Raw genomic sequence first — 19219 nt, 5'->3', positions numbered from 1 at the left:
CATGTGCGGCCAACGTGGAGGAAAGCTGAAACGTCACAGTTAAAGGGACAGAGCAGTTAAACCAGCTGCAGCGCCACCCGGAGGAATAACATCACTCCTGTTGATCCTAAACCATAGATTCATTGATGAATATAGCTGCTGATTACTGTTAATTACACTATAAAAATACCAAAGCATGAGGATTAAGTGCAGCCAGAGGGTCTTAATCCCCCATGTAGATGTCTTTAGCCCTCCCTACCCCGGTCAGGGGCGGGGCCACATTGTTTGGGGTAGTGGACTTTGGCATTGACTTCCCCAGGGGTCACATGAGGACATGTCCAAACAGCGTTTATCGAGCCTGTCTGTCTCCATGAATTAGATCTGCTTATCTAACATTGGAGTAAAGTACAGGTGTCCTGTCTATAGGTGAGTTTAGATGATAAGATGATGAGATGAACAGATTTCAACAGTCTGCAATCATTTGAACCCGAAGCACCTTGTATCTGTGTTTTTAAAGGTGATATATAAATACAATGTATTTTTATTATTATTATAAATTCCATTGAAAATAATGCACAAACATGTCAAATGTTGAAACTGAAAAAAATGTATGAAAAATGTAGCTATGCTCATTTTATATTTAATGCCAACAACCATTTCAAAAAAGTTTCAACAGTGAACACAAAACACTGAAAAGGTTGTGTGATAAAAACACCTGGAGGAACATCTCCATTTACAACAGGTAAATAACATGACTGGGTGAGGAATCACCAAGAGGCTGAGCCTATCCAAAATAAAGATGGGAAGAGTTTCATCACTCTGTGAGAGACTGTGTGAGCAAATTCCTCTAAAATGTCAGAGTAATGTTTCAGGGATTGGGGTTGTAAAAACCTGCATAGCACCATATTTCAAGACACTTAAAAAAACAGCAGGAATACACTCTGTTAAAATATTTACAGAGATGATTTGAAGTGATGGAGACATCATGTTTCCAAAGATGGAGTATAATGACAAAGAGGAGGAAGATGGTGCAGAGGAAACTGAAGGTCAGCCAACACTGTAATATGACTTGTTCACTGGGCTAATGTTTTAAACAGTAGGCAGCAGCTAGCTAGCAGAAGCTGTGTGATGCTGTTTTAACAGAAACTCACAATGAACAGGTTTATCCATCTGAGGTCATGGTACAGTTGTTTTTGCACAGACACTTGTTATGGCTGATTAGGGTGGATTGTGGTTGTTTGAGGGTTTCTGTGAACTTTTGTTTGCAGCTCATGTTTATTCAATACACACTGTTGTACATAGTCAGGTGCTTTTCATTTCCAATACAGGAATCAAAGATATCTGTTTCTTGTTTGCGTAGAATCATTGAGTTTTGTTTGTTTGTTGCATCAAAAATCATCAGAGTCAAGCCCGAACCCTCATAACTCCTTCAGTCATAATAACTGAGGGCTGTTAAAGCTGCTCTTTGCTGCTTGGACTCTTAATGTTTGAAACAATAAGGACAAAGTGCTGCAGAAGTATAGTGGTTCTTGGACAGTAGAGGGCGCTGTTTAAACACTGGTTTTCATTCAGGCCGGCTCAGAGCTCAACCACTCAGACTTTCATATGTTTAATTCTGCATATGAAGGGTTTTGTGAATGGTGCTATTTTCTCCTGCCAGGACAAATTCATCCATTTGTCTTCACTCTCTGGCAGCATCCCTAAAAACTGAATATCAGTCCGAACAGCTGCAGTGGAACACAATGGTGCCAACTCAGACTCATTACTGTTCTTCCTCTCTTTGTGGAGCTGTGCTGTATGGACACTTTACAGACTTTATGAAAGGATTTATGAAGTCAATATAATCAATCATTCTTGTGCTGAAACTTTATCTTTGATTCAAACATGAACAACCTTCCAGTGAGATTATTTAAAAAGCTTCCCTTTCCTAAAGAGCCCGCAGGCTCCCCTTATTCCAGAGAGTAACAGAGAGGGAGATATATGTTGTAATGTATTTGTCTTGTTTGTTTTCTGCTGCTGAGGAGGAGATGGGTAATGGATCATTAGAGAGGGCTGACATTTATCATCTCTGTGAAACTTGAAACTTTAATTCAGTTCAAGCCGAGACAGTTATTTACAAATATTGTACATCCCAGTTTGTCTCAAAGCAAAAGAAAGGTCTTGATTATTTTTCCTCTGATGATCGGGATCACTGCACTCAGACATTTTAATATAAATCTTATACCGCCTGTGTAAAAATAGAAAACCTACATGTCTGCTCTTCATCTGAGTCATCATGTTTTTATGATGAGAACCGTAACAGACAGAGGAGTCGATAGAAAAGATCACGTTGTGAGTCATGCTTTCAATATGTGGTATTTTCTTCCTGTTGGGATTTGGCCATGTGCAAATATGTGAAACAAACACTCCTGGTTCAGACTCTGTTTCAGAGAGAGAAAACAAGATCATCAAAAAGATGACTCAAATGAGGTTATGATTTGCATTTTTCCACCATTGTAGCTGTAATGTTTACCACTCAGCAGGGCCTTTGATGTATGATGGGTTCCTGGGACATTGAATATGAACGATGGGTGGTTAACGGCAGTGTTATGGAGCTTTGCTGTACGGTGCCCTGCAGCATGCAGCAGAGATGATGTTGTCAAAAGAGAGGAATCGGCTGCTGCTTGTCTGCTGGGAATGTTTTCTTTAGATTGACTTTTATAATATAGTAAGTTATGAACTCTATTTCAGCCTAAGGAAGCTTTAAAGGAAGGTCTAAATAATTCAGTCATGGTTATACTGTGACTTTGCAGGTGTAGGGATCTCTGAAGTGAAATCAGAGGTGTAAAACAGTGCAGGGTGTCTGTGAGAGCTATATGGGCCCAAACAGCTCCATGTGTTATCTCCTACAGCTCCATATATCTCCCTGGAGAGAGCCTCCTCAGAGAAAGAGCCAAACAGATTAAATATTGATGCACTTCAACCCTGACTTAAGTTCCTTGTCATAACTCATTCTAGCCCTCAAACCCTCCTCTCAGTCCCGGGCAGGACTCTGGCTGTTGCAGGATCCCCCGATTAGCCTCTCATGATCTGTTTCCAGGTTTAAGGTCTCCTTAGTGATTACTGATTTAAAGCTGTTTAAAGCAGATTACGATAAAGTCAACAACCACATTCCTCTTTCAGTGGTTGAGCAGGTAATACAGGATTTACACGAGGAAAAATCTGAGTCACTCATGTAGTTTTCCTCCAACCAAAGGCTGACTTAGTCTTCCTTAAAATCAGCATGTACAGTGATTCCAAAATCTGTCTAAAAATAGCTGCCAAAAATGCATGGACATAAAAACACCCCCCCTCAGTGATTCAGACAGAAGTGTTACTCTAACTTGGATTCTTTGTGGGCTGAAAATGTGTCATTGGTGCGTTCAGGTTGATGTAACAGCTATTTTGGACACTGATTGATGATTAAGGATCTGGTGCACTGACCAGCTCTTGCCCTTTTCCCATCTCCCACAGTGTCATCATCTGGTTGTTTCGTGCCCATGCCTCCTGTCACAGTGAGGCCGTGCCAGCTTGGAGAGCCTGTTTTAAAACGTCTTTGCCACTGGCATGCAGATAAGCTCTGCACAGTTATCAGCCCTCATGCTCAGTCCAAAACAGCAGTACAGGGGGAAGTGAAAAGCCTTTTATGCAGCCAGTAAGCATTTAGCAGAGAGCTGCTTGACTGGGACTGCAGGACTGAAGGTGTGGTGAGGACAAAAACCCTCATTCAGTACAAAAAAGGGGGATTTGTAGGATTTCAAATGTGGATGAAATGCAGTTGAGTGTGATTTATTGTTTGTGTCTCCATTTAAAAAGCTGTCATTGTTTCATGCAGTAAATATGTATATTTACACCCTGCTCTAAAGGTTCTTTATGTGCAAACACAGAGTGGATGGTGGAATTTGCTCTCCTGAATCTTCAGTCAGACCTGCTGTATTTATTGAACTGCATGCTGCATGTTGCTTTGGTTCAATGTGGGGCAGATCCACCAGATGGAGCTGCCCATGCACAGCAACACATGCACTTCACTCGGCACATGTCATATGTTATGAGAGGTGAGCTAATCGTTCACTGCAGCTTCAAGGCCTCTGAAGATTGAGTTTAAACTGTAAAAACACACATACGTTATTAAAGTTAAGAGTGTGATTAAAGCTCCTGTGAGGAGGTTTAGCTGGTGATGAATCAGGCTGTAATTAAAAACTGATGTCTCCATATGACCTAGGAAAGGAAGCGAGACCATCAGCATAAAGATTGATGATGTCTTTCTGGTTATTAATGCCACTACATACTGCCTCAGGCTCAGTGTCAGACAGAGATTATCAGCACTCTGACAGAGCAGCCTTTGTTTACAGTCACAGTGAGGGACAGTAAAATACTGCAGGATGGGAAAACACGGCTCACACATGCACGTGACAAAACCTGCAAAGAGATAACAAAGGAAGTATCTCCTCCATGAGGGGGCGCCAAAATCATCCATCCATCAGTTACGGTCACTGCTTATCTGGTTTGGGGTCGTGGGGGCGCTGGAGTCTATCCCAGCTGTTATTGGCTGAGAGGCCCTGTACACCACACAGACACACACACACACCTATGGGGAAATTACAGTCACAAATGAACCTGACAGCATGCCCTGTGACTGTGGGAGGGAGCAGGAGGACCCAGGAGAGAACCTTTGGATTCACGGGGAAACATTCCTCTGCACAGAGACTTCATTATTCACTGAATTGAATCATTTCTGTAGGATTTTTATAATCCTTATTCAAGCTCAAACACACAGAAGTCAAACTGGACACCAGAGAAACTTCTGAACACAAGACCCTTCATTTCTATCATTGGAAGGCTGTTAGGAACTCAGCAATCAGGAAGCAATATTCGTCTCAGTAAACTCTATGCTAATGTGATGAAACACTGGGAGCATAAAATACACACACCAACTGTTCTCCAGATAAATAAATATCGTATCTGCTCTTCTTCACACGTTGTTTTATGTCCTCTTGAAAGCCTGGGCCTGATTTTATCTCTTGCAGGAACAGATGTTCCACATTGTTTATCAGTCTCTTAGTAACCTCTTAAAGCTCCATGACAAAGCTTTAATAAGACTACTTTCTCAGCAGACATCTTCACCTGTCATTCACAGAATGCAGAGGTGGAACTGATCATGTTACCATCGGCTCTGTCCCAGTGTGTGCTTCCTGTAAGATGTGACAGTGAGGGGGTTTTTCTCTCAAACATTTGACTCAGCAGAAAGAGGAGAGGTGTTACTTCTAACATCACCGCTGCTTCGTTCTGTTTAAGCATCCGTGCAAGTCATGACAGCGTGGACGATAAACATGCATATGCTGCCTGATTGCGTTGCAGGTCATGAAGCACTACAGCAACTGTTGGCTTGTTCACAGGCTGTTTAATTGTCTAACAGCTGGTATCTTGCCCCCGTTGGACTTCCGCGGGTGTCGATGTATTCCCAGTTCCCAGCCGTCACTTTGGAGAAGACATTATCACAGTAATTACAAGTGGAGGCCAAAGCTATATTTAAACCCTGACTTGTAATAAAATGGATTTATGCTTACTGTAGTTGACAAGACAGTTGGTGTGATCTGGCCGTTATGTCCACGCATGGAGTCAGGACGCCATAAAAGAGGTTATGGAGCACCACCATGACTGAAGAGCACATTTATATGTAATACACTGCAGAGCTAATAAGGGGTTTTAGAGTAGGTGTGCAGCTGGGTGATGGCTGGATGGTAATATAAAATCAATCTGTATGTGCATCAAACTTCTGCTCCTGAAACTGCTGCTAAAAAATCATATAATCCAAATATTGGTCTGAAGCTCATTTCCCCTTTTAAGACAACTGTAAGGTGATTGACTTTGAACTCATCAGTTTCACTCATAATAAGGTTCTAATGTTTAAATAAGGTCACATGACTGCTTAGATCTCTCTCATGCAGGGTTGTTCTTGTGTTCAACATGTTCTGGATATTCCCTGCAGAGGTCAGACAGCTGATTGTTCTTGTGTTCAGTCATCTCCACTGACAGACTCCAGTAAGTCCTCTCTCAGTTTTTAGAGCCTGAGATTAAAGTTTTATTTGATCTATCAGCACTCAGGAGCAGAAGGGACATTTTTAGAGTTGGTTTGTTAAGTGAGTCAGTTAACTTCAGCTGATAAACCATCTAAAGAAGCTTTCCTTCAGGCCTTTGTACTGCTGTGTAAACTCAGCACAGGAAGCTCCACCCTCTTGTCCATATATGGTCATTTATGTTAGAGACCTGTTTGGTTGGGTATGATCAGCAGCACATGGCAGGTAATGCCACCCAACTTCATCATTAGTTGCTTTTATTGGATGGAGATTTTGGATGCAGCGATCCAGCGGATGCTGTAAACTGAAGTTCCCTAAGTGTCCACTTGATGCTGGCTCCAAAAGCCAACATCTATATCAAAATGTCCTTTTTTACAGGACAAATAAACATGTTTACAGCCTGGTACAAGAACACCTCTGGTCTGTGTAGATCATCTCACTATTTGTTCATTTTTCTTTAGTTTTGTTTGTTCTTTTTAGGAACACTGCTTGGAACGAATCAGAAATCAGAGGCTCGTTCATTTCCTGAGTTAAAATTCATTCCCACAGGAACAGTGACTACATCATCATACATCTAAATATCATTTCTCTTCCATTGCAGGTTGCTAATTTTGGGGGGAAAATGTGTCCGGGGTCTCTGAATGAAGTGGTAAAGAAATTCATGATTTCTCACTTTGTCTAACTGACAGCTTTCAACGTGTTTTATTTCTGCCTTGTGAGGAATAGATCAATAGAATCAAAGATGTCAGGAGTTACTCTGTGTGGAGAACAGGCGTCTAGATATTCTCTAACATGAACACTGTAAACATCTAAACTTAAACAGTTAAACAATGTTCTCCTTCAGAAATCAGAGCCTCCCCAGAGGAGGGGATTCAAACTCAATTACTCTCTTTCTTTTTCCATCTTCCTCCTTTCCTCTCATCCATCAGCATGTCATGACTCAACTCTCAAGTCTTCACTCCTCTCAGTTTGTTTTGCTCTCATATTTAGTGACACGTTCAGAGAAAACAAGACGCCAAATTAAACACGACTGTTCAGGTAAACAAAGGGGATGATGGTGTGTGTGTGTGTGTGTGTGTGTGTGTGTGTGTGTGTGTGTGTGTGTGTGTGTGTGTGTGTGTGCAGAGGTAACCTGGGGATGTGTTTGGTTTCTCTGATGAGAGTGGAGATGTTCATTACAAAGCCCCCTGCTGTTAAAACTCTGGACATGTTGAGGGGAGGAGGAAACACCTGGATGAGTGTGTGGTGTTAAAGGATCCTCTTCCAGAAGGCTGCACGGGTCCCAGAACTGTTTTCTGTGAAGCAGGTGGATTTCCATCTTTCTCTGTGGTCAGAGCCGTTAGCATATCCAGATGGTCTGAACACCCTGGTGTATATTAACACAGTGTATTCATCCCTGTTTCATTTCATCTACAGACCTGAACACAGAAAATAAATTACAGGACCATGTTGCTGCAGACTTTCTACTAAACTCAGACTACACTGTCATTGCTCTCTCAGGGCGCTGCAGACTCTTGACCTCAGTGTTTCTGAAACCCTGGCTCCAGATTGTTTTACGCCTTGATGCTGCAGACAGAACAGGAGACTGCTGCAGTGTATAAATATCACACAGGAGGAAGCAGTGTAATAACTGCTGAGCTGAAACTTGTCACTTATCTCCATGAACCAAATCAAGCGAGTTCCAATTAGCCTCTACTGATGCAATTAGATACACTTTCATGTTTCCAGAATACTACAAGGAATCTGGCTCCACAGATAGATGCTCATCTGTTGCCAACAATGATCAGACACGGACCATTAAATGTCTCCGGTTTGTCCTTACAGCGGTCGCCATTGTCTCCGTGCAACCTTGAAAAGGATTTGATGAAGTACAGATAAGAGAACAGCTGCAGGTCCAGTCTGACAAAGAAGAGGGGAAGTTTATTTTTAAGGCAGGAGAGGTCATCTATCTGTCCCCTCATCAGCATGCCACTGGTAATAAAATGTAGCTTTGTGGCAGAGGATAAAAGCCGCCCTGCTGCTAAGTGTGATTCGTCCCCCTCGGAGCTGCTGGAGGCGGAGCTGAGATGGAGAAGCCATTAGAGAAGAAAGAAGCTGTAATCTGATCATGTCCTATAGGAGCAGATGTAGCATCAGTCAACTGTGCCATAATCTCAATCTTCTGCCCTGCAGCAAACACACATTCTTCATTTGTTCTGTGTGTTTACATCAGATGACATCTGTCTGTATGCTGGTGTCTGTGTCATCACGATTACCTCCTCTCTCACCGGCTCTGGTTTTATGAGCGGCTCATAAAGAGAAGTGCCGGCTGGGTGAGAGCCAGGAAGAGACAAAGTCACAGATAGTGATTGGAGAGGTTTGGTTACTTAAACCAGCTTCAGTTTGTTTCAGATCCCAGGTTAGAATGATATTCACAGGGACCAGAATAAAAGTGACTATCATTACACTTCAGTCAGAAAACTCACATTCTAAAGGGTTTAAATGTGTTTGGTGTTTTATCTGACACCATCACTCCTCACGGTTTCATTTCTAATGCAGAAGTTAATCAATTTAATCAATTTAATCAATTTAATCATGAATTTAATCAAACTTTGCAACACTCTCTGCAAACTGGATGCAAAATTATTCTTATAATATATTCCATAAATATATATATCATGTGCATATATTCCTATTTCTTTACACACTTGTGTGCATGGTGTTGTATATTTGTATAATTTTAATATCTTACATGTTTCTTGGTTTTATTTTCAGCTTTAAATTGTTAAAATGTCTTTCAGGAGATGCTTTTATCCAAAGCAATGACCTGTTTAATGTTTCTATTCTCTTGGTGATTATATTCTGTGGAAGAGAAACTGCAGAGCCTGAATTTACCCTCCAGGACTAATAAAGACTTTCTGACTCTGATGCACAAAAATACATCTCTATAAAAGGTTGCAATGTTTGTGTTTTTAGAGGACTTAGACAATATCTGCAAGATTATACCTAGTAGAACCCTAGTATCCATGGAAGGCTGCACAGTGGTGCAGAGGTTCCTGGTTCCAGTCTTGGCTGGGACCTTCAGAGTGGAGTTTGCATGTTCTCCCTGTGCAGCAGTGGTTCCCTCTCTGTGCTCAGGTTTGCTCCCTCAGACCGAAGGCATGTTTCAGGTGAGCTGGTGACCCTACATTGTAACTTAACTAAGCAGTGTAGATTTTGCCACCCTCCTGTGGACATGCAGTGAAGTCCTTTAAGTATAAATTCTTAATATGAATTTCCACCATTTAATTCTGAATGTCTGAGAGCTCAGAGAAGGCTGTTTCTGCATTGTGCTGTTCATTGCCTCATCTTACGACCTGCTGCAGGCGTGACGGGCATGAAAAGAACTAAACAGACATTTTCAGTCTTCTTCTTTCTGCTCTAATTTCCTTTCACAGTTCAGAGGCACCAGTATTAGTTTGAGTCTGTTTCATAACACTTATTATTAAAAAGAAAGCTTGTTTAGTTTACAGCAGCTTCATGATGAAATGTGTATTTAATGCATGTCCATTGAAATCAGAGGGACATTGTTGGAAGTTTAAATATTACCAAGAATATAACAAAGGGGAGGGATTAGGATTATAAACAACTAAAGTTCTACCACAGCGTACGTTTATGAAAGCGGAGAGGGGATGCAGCGAGAGAAATCCAGAAAACCACAGAAGAAGAAATCAACCCAACTATGACCTCATCATTTCATAATATAACATAATAGGTTTAAAGGTCTGTTTCATCTCACTGGAACCGTTACCTTCACTTTTCTCTACATTTCAAAAAGACAAGGCCGTAAACATCTCTGCTGCCATCTCTGACATGCGTTCCCTCTCTGTACCAACCTGTGTGACACTCTAGATCTTTTCCCATCAAGGCCTTCTGAGTCAGTTTTGCAAATCAGAAGAAAAGACACAATCAGTTTGTATTTGTATGTCTCTATGAATGCAGTTGCCTGAAAATCAAGTGACACAATTTGCCGGACCTTCAACCTTAGTGATGAATCTGACATGTCAGGGAGACGGTATCATTCCGATGATGTGAGACACATCAGATCTCCCTCTTCAGAGACGCTGCAGGGGACATGTGACACCCATGAACATTAATTAAACACCTTCCATCTCCATTTGATAAAAACAGCCTCATTACTAGTAAAGTGGTGATCACCATGCCCTCCTCTTCCCACCTCATTAAGAGGCGGATGCTCCTCTCCCCTTGTTGTGAGGATTCTTGCTTTAAAGGGTCAAAGGAAACAAATGTGAAATGTTTTTCTCTCTTGAAATATGAGCTTTCAGTAAAGATCCTCAGGTAAAGATAAACAGCCTCATATCACTGGAACAAACACCACGCTCCTCTGGTTTGTGTCAGACTTTCTGTCATGATTTCATCCCGATGCATTCATCACAGCCGTTTAGATTATTGGAACTCCAGTCATGTTTAAGGAAACAGCTTTCAGGACGGTGGTTAATTCAAAACGTCACACACAGACTCCTCACCATCCTCAGAACAGACTGCACGTAACCCGGATTTCTGCTCCATCACTCTCCCTGGGATTCATCCAAAATCCATATTTTTAAATGAAGAACTCGTCCTTGGGTTAGTATCTCAGGTTTATGCTTTCATTTAATATCCAAGTACAAACGTTCTGGGGGATCAGAAAATGGTTTCAGTTCCAGGGCTGTTATATCAGTATGATTAATATAACAGGGGGAAATAAATGTAATAACAAGCCCCAATAACTTTAAAGTTCTGATCATTATAAACAGATCAAGACCTTCCAAAGAGGACTCTGAGAATTGAGTTTCTGACTGGCCTGTAGCAGCTTCTCTCCCCCCGCCTGTAGCAGCTTCTCTCCCCCCACCTGTAGCAGCGTCTCTCCCCCCGCCTGTAGCAGCGTCTCTCCCCCCGCCTGTAACAGCTTCTCTCCCCTCGCCTGTAGCAGCGTCTCTCCCCCTGCCTGTAACAGCTTCTCTCCCCCCGCCTGTAACAGCTTCTCTCCCCCCGCCTGTAGCAGCGTCTCTCCCCCCGCCTGTAGCAGCGTCTCTCCCCCTGCCTGTAACAGCTTCTCTCCCCCCGCCTGTAACAGCTTCTCTCCCCCTGCCTGTAGCAGCTTCTCTCCCCCCGCCTGTAGCAGCATCTCTCCCCCCGCCTGTAGCAGCGTCTCTCCCCCCGCCTGTAGCAGCGTCTCTCCCCCCGCCTGTAGCAGCATCTCTCCCCCGGCCTGTAGCAGCGTCTCTCCCCCCGCCTGTAGCAGCGTCTCTCCCCCGGCCTGTAGCAGCGTCTCTCCCCCGGCCTGTAGCAGCTTCTCTCCCCCCGTCTGTAGCAGCTTCTTTCCCCCCGCCTGTAGCAGCTTCTCTCCCCCCGCCTGTAGCAGCTTCTCTCCCCCCGTCTGTAGCAGCTTCTCTCCCCCCGCCTGTAGCAGCTTCTCTCCCCCCGCCTGTAGCAGCTTCTCTCCCCCCGCCTGTAGCAGCGTCTCTCCCCCCGCCTGTAGCAGCTTCTCTCCCCCCGCCTGTAGCAGCGTCTCTCCCCCCGCCTGTAGCAGCGTCTCTCCCCCCGCCTGTAGCAGCGTCTCTCCCCCCGCCTGAAGCAGCATCTCTCCCCCCGCCTGTAGCAGCTTCTCTCCCCCCACCTGTAGCAGCGTCTTTCTCCCCGCCTGTAGCAGCTTCTCTCCCCCCGCCTGTAGCAGCTTCTCTCCCCCCGCCTGTAGCAGCGTCTCTCCCCCCGCCTGTAGCAGCGTCTCTCCCCCCGCCTGTAGCAGCGTCTCTCCCCCCGCCTGTAGCAGCGTCTCTCCCCCCGCCTGTAGCAGCGTCTCTCCCCCCGCCTGAAGCAGCATCTCTCCCCCCGCCTGTAGCAGCGTCTCTCCCCCCGCCTGTAGCAGCGCCTCTCCCCCGCCTGTAGCAGCGTCTCTCCCCCCGCCTGTAGCAGCGTCTCTCCCCCCGTCTGTAGCAGCGTCTCTCCCCCCGTCTGTAGCAGCGTCTCTCCCCCCGCCTGTAGCAGCGTCTCTCCCCCCGTCTGTAGCAGCTTCTCTCCCCCCGCCTGTAGCAGCTTCTCTCCCCCGGCCTGTAGCAGCGTCTCTCCCCCCGCCTGTAGCAGCTTCTCTCCCCCGGCCTGTAGCAGCGTCTCTCCCCCGGCCTGTAGCAGCGTCTCTCCCCCCACCTGTAGCAGCGTCTCTCCCCCCGTCTGTAGCAGCTTCTCTCCCCCCGCCTGTAGCAGCTTCTCTCCCCCTGCCTGTAGCAGCTTCTCTCCCCCCCGCCTGTAGCAGCTTCTCTCCCCCGCCTGTAGCAGCTTCTCTCCCCCGGCCTGTAGCAGCGTCTCTCCCCCCGCCTGTAGCAGCTTCTCTCCCCCTGCCTGTAGCAGCTTCTCTCCCCCCCGCCTGTAGCAGCATCTCTCCCCCCGCCTGTAGCAGCGTCTCTCTACTGCTGCAGTCTTTATGCAGTCCAGAGAACTTTAGCTTCTCCTTTAGCTCTTTAAGCTTTTACCTGCTAACTAATGAAGAGTGCAGGTAAACACCTTGTTCACTGAGTGCATGAACACAACACTCCTAACTGCTCTACTTCATCTGGAGCCGCCTCCTGCAGGCAGCTGCAGCTGGAAGGTTGGAGGTTTGATCGCAGCTCTGAAGTGTCTTTGGGTAAAACACTGAATGCATATTAATGTAATGAGATAATACTGATGGTCCACTACCTCTGCAGCCTCTGCCTGTAGTGAGTGAGTGAGGTGTGAATGGATGAATGTGAAGAGTATAGTCTAAAAGCATTTTGAGTGGTTGGAAAGAAATGTCCATTTACCATCTATAAGCCATAGAACGTATTCACTTCACTGAGTGCACAGCATGATATTAAACTCTATTAAACCCACACACAGTGAGGACACACTCCATGATACACATTCAAACTGGCCCTGCCCTGTCTGTCACTGTGGGTCACACTATCATCAAAAACTCTGCACTGACTCTGAACATATATTATAACACATATTATAAATCATTATTATTCATATTCATATTAATAATATTATTAATGTTCATATTATTATTATCATTATTATCATTATTATTATTATTATTATTATTATTACTAGATTTATATTATTAATAATATTGTTATTATTATTACTTTGTTATATTATTTCATATTATTACAATTTATTACAACTGATGATGTAACTATATTATATAGCACTTTTTTTTTTACAATTCTCTATCTCTGTTCACTGACATATCTACATCCCCATATATACATATATATATACTTATTAATATTAATATTAATTAATTTATATTATATATCTGTCATAATCACGCCCATTTTACCCTGTCACTTCTGCATTCCCCTTACTGCCTGTAATTACAACTATTTATACCATGTGCAACATTAATATATACCTTTATATTTTATTCTTATTTCATGTATCTATTCTTCTTGTTTGTTCCCCATGTGTACTTTATTATTCTTGTTCTTGCTTCTATGTCTGTGTTGCTGCAACAACCAACGTTCCCCCGTGGATCAATAAACTATTATCTTATCTTACAAACTCACACGGACTATGTGAGTTAAACTTTATTTATAAAGTTATTTTCAAAAACAAAGTGCAGCAAAATAAAACAGGCAGGTCATAAAATCATATTTTAAAGACTTTAAAGGAATTAAAATGTGTTTACAGAATCAGGGCAGCTCCATCATTAAAGGAGCATTTAAGAATGGATTTCAGTTTATCATTTAAAGACCCAGATGAGATGTGGAATCAGGTTCATGGATAATCTTAAGTCCACATGAGCCTCAGTGGACCTGAGGGTCCCTGTTAGAGGTTCAGAGATTACAGACCAGCAGCTCTGTCCTGTGACCTGCAGAGGAGGCAGATCCCGTCTGTCTATAAACTCTGTTATTATATTCATAAAGTATCACACACTCTGTGTTTGTCATTCTTACTATAATGCTCCTTTATCCTTCTCTGTGCTGTGATGGGATCTATTTTCACCCTGGTGTTGTGAAGTACTTTGTTACTTCGTTCTGAAGGTGTTATACTAATTACTTTCATTCTGTTATGTAACAAACATTTCATGAAGAGACTCGTTTGGGCTTTTTCGTGTGTGGGCACTTTTCCCTGCAAATTTGCATCTTTATAAATAATCACAGATTACTAATAAAGCAATATGTTACATAACGATCAGCATTACTACTTCACAGGAGTCGCTGCAGGATGAGGACCAGGATAGAGAGTAATGTTTCAGCTGCTTCTCTGGATGATATTTGAACAGCTCTTCAGTACAAACATGATCACGAGGAGCAGGAGAAGTGGATTCATGAGTTAAAGCAACATGATGCTGTTTACGTTCTGCTGCAGAGCCCTGAAGGGAGCATTTCATTTCATGTTCACATACCCCGGATCCATAACATCAGCTCCTGATGAAGCGATCCCACCGTCTGGAGGAGATTTTCTAAAGCCTTTCTTTACAAGCAGCATCGTGGAGCTGCAACAAGCTCCCACAATCTGCTGACTAAGACTTCAGGAGGCAGCATACCTTATCAAATCACTGTAATGTACCACGACAGGACTTTTCCTCCCTTTAGTCTGTGTTCAGCAACAACAACACATAATGTGTAATTCCCTGAACGCCTCGCAACACCTGCTGAACATCCCGTTCGTGATTACTGAGCTTCTGTGGCCGCCGTCCATGAGTCATTCTGCCAAATGCCAAAAAATAATTAAAGTCACACATTAAAGACAAAAGGCAGTAAATCAGAGAGACTGAACCCATCATCCAGTATGTTTCTTTACCTCTCCTCGCAGCCTGAACTCGGCCTGTAAACAGAGTTTCACATTATGTGTTGAAGATTTTCCTGCAGGGATTAAAGAAGCCTCGAGTGTCTGTACGGCCCGTTAGCTTGCCAAGGCAGTGACTGCGACTAAGAGATTTAAAGTGCATGTTTACTTCCTCTGCCTCTCTTTATATTACACATAAAAACTGCTGGAGGAGTAAATCCATTTGGAAAGGGTTGAATCCAGTGAGCATGATCGTTTGGTTCCCTGAGTGGAGGAGGGGGAGTCTGATAGATGAGAGTTATTTCATCAGTTAGCTTTAGGATCCTGAGCTTTACTGAAGAGAAGCATCCTCTCATTAAGCATCCTAAAACAATGTGAGGATGCTCTCAAGACTTCATCGTGTAAAGAGGTGGAAGCACGTTCCCCTCCTTGGCCCTTGACTAAGTGAACACAGCGATGGATGCAGAACTCAACAAGTGAGCAGAGATCACCTGGAAGAAGAGATCGCTTTGACTCTCTTCAAATTGAACTCTGGACAGACTTTGACCTCAATCATTGCATTAACAGGAGGGACGTGTGTGGACGGACTTATGTCAATTCAAACCTGATACAGCTGCATGAGAAGGTGTGTACTGAACCTTCTTATAGATGACTTTGACCTCAATCATTGCATTAACAGGAGGGACGTGCTGAAGCATGTCAGACACTGCTTGTGACGTACACAGGAGTTACGGCGTGAGAAGAGATCCTTCACTTATGGATCCTGGAGAGCGATCTTATACAGATTCAGGGGTCTGCAGGATACGGTGCATGTGTAGGAAACACTGTGCTGAAGCAGCTGAAGGTGATGTGCTCACCTGTGGAGTGTGTCCACTCGTGCAGATGCAGAAGGTCATACCTCACAGAAGGGATGGACCTTCAGCTCATAAGGATCTAAGGCAGCGTGTGTGTGTTTGTATGCTACGTGTCTCAGCGTGTCGCCTGTGTGTGGTGCTGCTCTGCTATCATCTCTGACCAGCTAAATGAAAGGTTGTTGCAGAACGTGGTCAAACAGAAAGATGGAGTCTGAGGAGGAACAGACGATAAGGCGACTGTGATGAATGGAGCGCTGAGAGAGTCAGACTTCCTTCACATCTGTTTGGACATAACTTGTGGTGTCCCCCAGGGGTCTGTGCTGGGACCTATATTTTTTATTCTCTATATCAATGACATATGCAAAGTTTCTCAGGCATGTAAAATAGTACTTTTTGCTGATGATACAAACTTTTTAGTTTCTGGTGAAAATTTCCAGCAACTTTTCGACTTAATCACCTTGGAGATCTGCAAATTAAAAATATGGTTTGACAAAAACAAATTATTGTTTAATTTAAACAAAACAGAAATCATGGTATTTGGAAACAATAAATCTAACAATAACATACAAGTACAGATTGGGGGGGTCAACATAGAAAGAGTACAGGAACATAAATTCCTTGGTGTAATAATAGATGGAAAAATTTGCTGGAAACCTCACATCAAACACGTTCAATCCAAGCTGTCAAGAAGCATTTCAGTTCTCGCCAAAGCCAAGCACACTCTGGATCATAGATCACTTCTTATTCCCTACTATTCACTGATCTTACCATATCTCAGTTACTGTGCTGAGGTTTGGGGAAACACCTATAAAAGCTCCCTGCAACCACTGTCAGTCCTACAGAAGAGCTATAAGAATAGTTCACAATGTTGATTTCCGCGAACACACAAATTCATTGTTCCTCAAATCAAAATCACTGAAATGATTTGACCTCATAGATTGTAAAACTGCACAAATTGTGTACAAGGCTAGAAAAAATCTCCTTCCAGGAAATATTCAAAGATTATTCTTTGAAAGAGAGGGGAGTTATAACTTCAGAGGGACGTTCAGATTAAAGATGATGAGTGTTCGGACCACAAGGAAAAGCTTTTGTATTTCAGTCTGTGGTGTTAAACTATGGAACAGTCTCAGTATGGAACTAAAGCAATGTCTGAACATAATTCAATTCAAGAAGAAGTACAAAGAAATGATTTTAATAAGGTACAAGGAGGAAGACAAGTGTATATAATCACGAGGGGTTTACTTTTGTTTGTTAGCATAAATATGAAGATAATAGATGAAGATTTGACATGTGGGACTGCACTCATATAATGGCAGAAAACAGTGAATAGAGGGATTAGATAAGTTTTAAACTTCTTCCTACTCCTTTTCGTACATGTAGAGTAAATTGTTTCACTGCTTGCTAATATTGATTTTGTTTCTTTTGTAAAACTGTTTCTTTTTATTTTATGTTTGTATAACTCTTTCTTCTTTTCTGCTTTTTTTTTAATTGTATTTTTTTACTTTTACATGTTCGAAATAAAGTCATCAAATCAAATTAAAAAAAAACTGTAGAGCTCAAAGTCTCAGTGGGACCACGAGTCAGATTTAAAGAACTCTACTGAACGGGAACATGAAGGGGAAGTCTGCATCATCTGGGAGCGATGGATTGGTATTCCTGAGGGTGATGCTCCTTCAGCTTCGGCTCATGCAGTTTTTCTAAAAGGACTGTGCATTGATTGGAGACTAAATAAACCTACAGTTAAAGGAGAGTGCATATTCTGATACACTGCGTTTATCCCACAGCACAACTACTCGACCATGAAACTTGCTGCTTCAGGGGATCTGCAGCGGAGCGGGGATGCAGCCGTGGGATGTGAAGCTGTCCAATCTGCCTCTTTCAAGTAATTAACAGACGCTGGCTGCCTTTAATCCCTCTGCTGCTTCTTTAAAGTTCTGCTCCTCTCTTTTAGGGAAAGAGACGTCAGTGCAGGGAAACCCTGCTCCTGTCTCAGGCTGCTGGTTCAGCATCCACTCCTTTAATAATTTAACTTCTACATAAATAGTGTGAAATAAATCTGAGCCAATTTGATCCAGTAAGATGGAAAAAGGAAGACAACTTTGATTATGAAATGATGTTTATGATTATTCATAATGGCATTAAATGCAGAGGTATAATAGAATCATGTTTTAATATTATAATAATATATATATACTCTCAATGTTTGGGGAAAGGACATATTTATAGAATAAACAGAAAGCTCTCACACATTATCTCATAATCACAACTTTCAATTATTATATTTATTATAATAATAATTCTTATTTTATTTATTAAACATTTTGACTTTTATCTCATTAATTACTTTTTTCTATTCATGTTTGAAATAAAAACATCAAATCACATTATTTTAGTATCTCACTATTATGACTCTTTATAAATATGACTCTTCACTAATCATCTTATGTTGTCTTTTTAAACTGATTCTCATGACCTTTGACCTTTGACCTAGAGAGAGTCTCACACTTTAACCTATGATGTCATTATTTTGACCTTTGACTTTTGGAGTTTATTATCTTTCTGTTGACTTTTTATCTCATCAATAAGACTTTTCACTTAAAGTTCTGAGTTTATTCTGTAACATTTATGACTTTTATCTCATTAATAAGACTTTGTTCTTCTAGTTGTGAGTGTTTTAATCTCACAATCAGTCCCTGGAATAATAATGACTTTTAATGTGATTATTTAGACTTTAAGTTAAAGTTTGTCTTTTGCAGAATGATTTGTAATATTTGGATTTAGTTGTGACTTTTTAGCTCAATGATTTATTTCTTAAATCTTGTAATTCTGACTTTATTTCTTGTATTTGTTGTATTTATTTCCCTGTTTGATGATTTTGATGTTTTAATCAGGACGTTATTTTTAATAGCTCAGTTTTGACATCCCTCTCCTCTTGTAGATATTTCTGTTATAGATGTTTCTCTCCTCTTTGTTTCCTCTGTCAGGAGTTGGCTCTCATATTAACATGAGGATCCCTGATGGATCTGAAACAGCAGCAGTGTTGCATCAGCAGTCTGCAGCTGACAGTGGTTACTCACATGTTTTAGGGAGATAAGCTTCCATTGCAGGCTTTCCTCTGTCAGTCATTCCTCTTTAATATGAGCTGTCCATGCTAAAGTGCAGTTTGATAATAAAGGATTGAGACAGTTTGAGAGCTGGCAGCAGAGTGTTTGCTGAAATTCTCCTGGGGGTGATTTAAAAAGACACACTTTTCCTCCTTGTGCCGTTTAGCTTGTTGTGAAGTTCTGACATGTTAGTGTTTAAACCCGCCGTGTGCCGGCTGCTGCCCTTGAGAGCTGCAAGCTGTTGAAAAGGTGAGTGGATTTTAAAGGTGTAATAACACTGCAGAGCTGCTGCTAACTCTCAGGCTGTGGACCACTTCCAGACCTGGACAGGGTTGTTGTCATGAGTGTCTCACAAAGAGAAACGGCTCTACTCGAGAGGATGCTCTTGAAAGGATGCAGTTTAGAGGGCGGACAA

At 42.4% G+C, this 19219-nt stretch overlaps 1 protein-coding gene across 1 annotated transcript; it reads right to left on the bottom strand.

Annotated features, from left to right (window-relative positions):
- Positions 1-10839: 10839 nt before the first annotated feature.
- LOC117811793 (S-antigen protein-like) lies at positions 10840-12468 on the bottom strand. The gene has a single exon (XM_034682266.1). The coding sequence runs from the start codon at positions 12466-12468 to the stop codon at positions 10840-10842; it is 1629 nt and encodes a 542-aa protein (XP_034538157.1).
- Between the last annotated feature and the right edge of the window lie 6751 nt (positions 12469-19219).

The sequence above is a fragment of the Notolabrus celidotus genome, chromosome 4 (genome assembly GCF_009762535.1).
Source record: "Notolabrus celidotus isolate fNotCel1 chromosome 4, fNotCel1.pri, whole genome shotgun sequence".
NCBI lineage: Eukaryota > Metazoa > Chordata > Actinopteri > Labriformes > Labridae > Notolabrus > Notolabrus celidotus.
The sequence above is the reverse complement of the archived record's forward strand: the minus strand, read 5'-3'. Positions and strand labels throughout refer to the sequence as shown.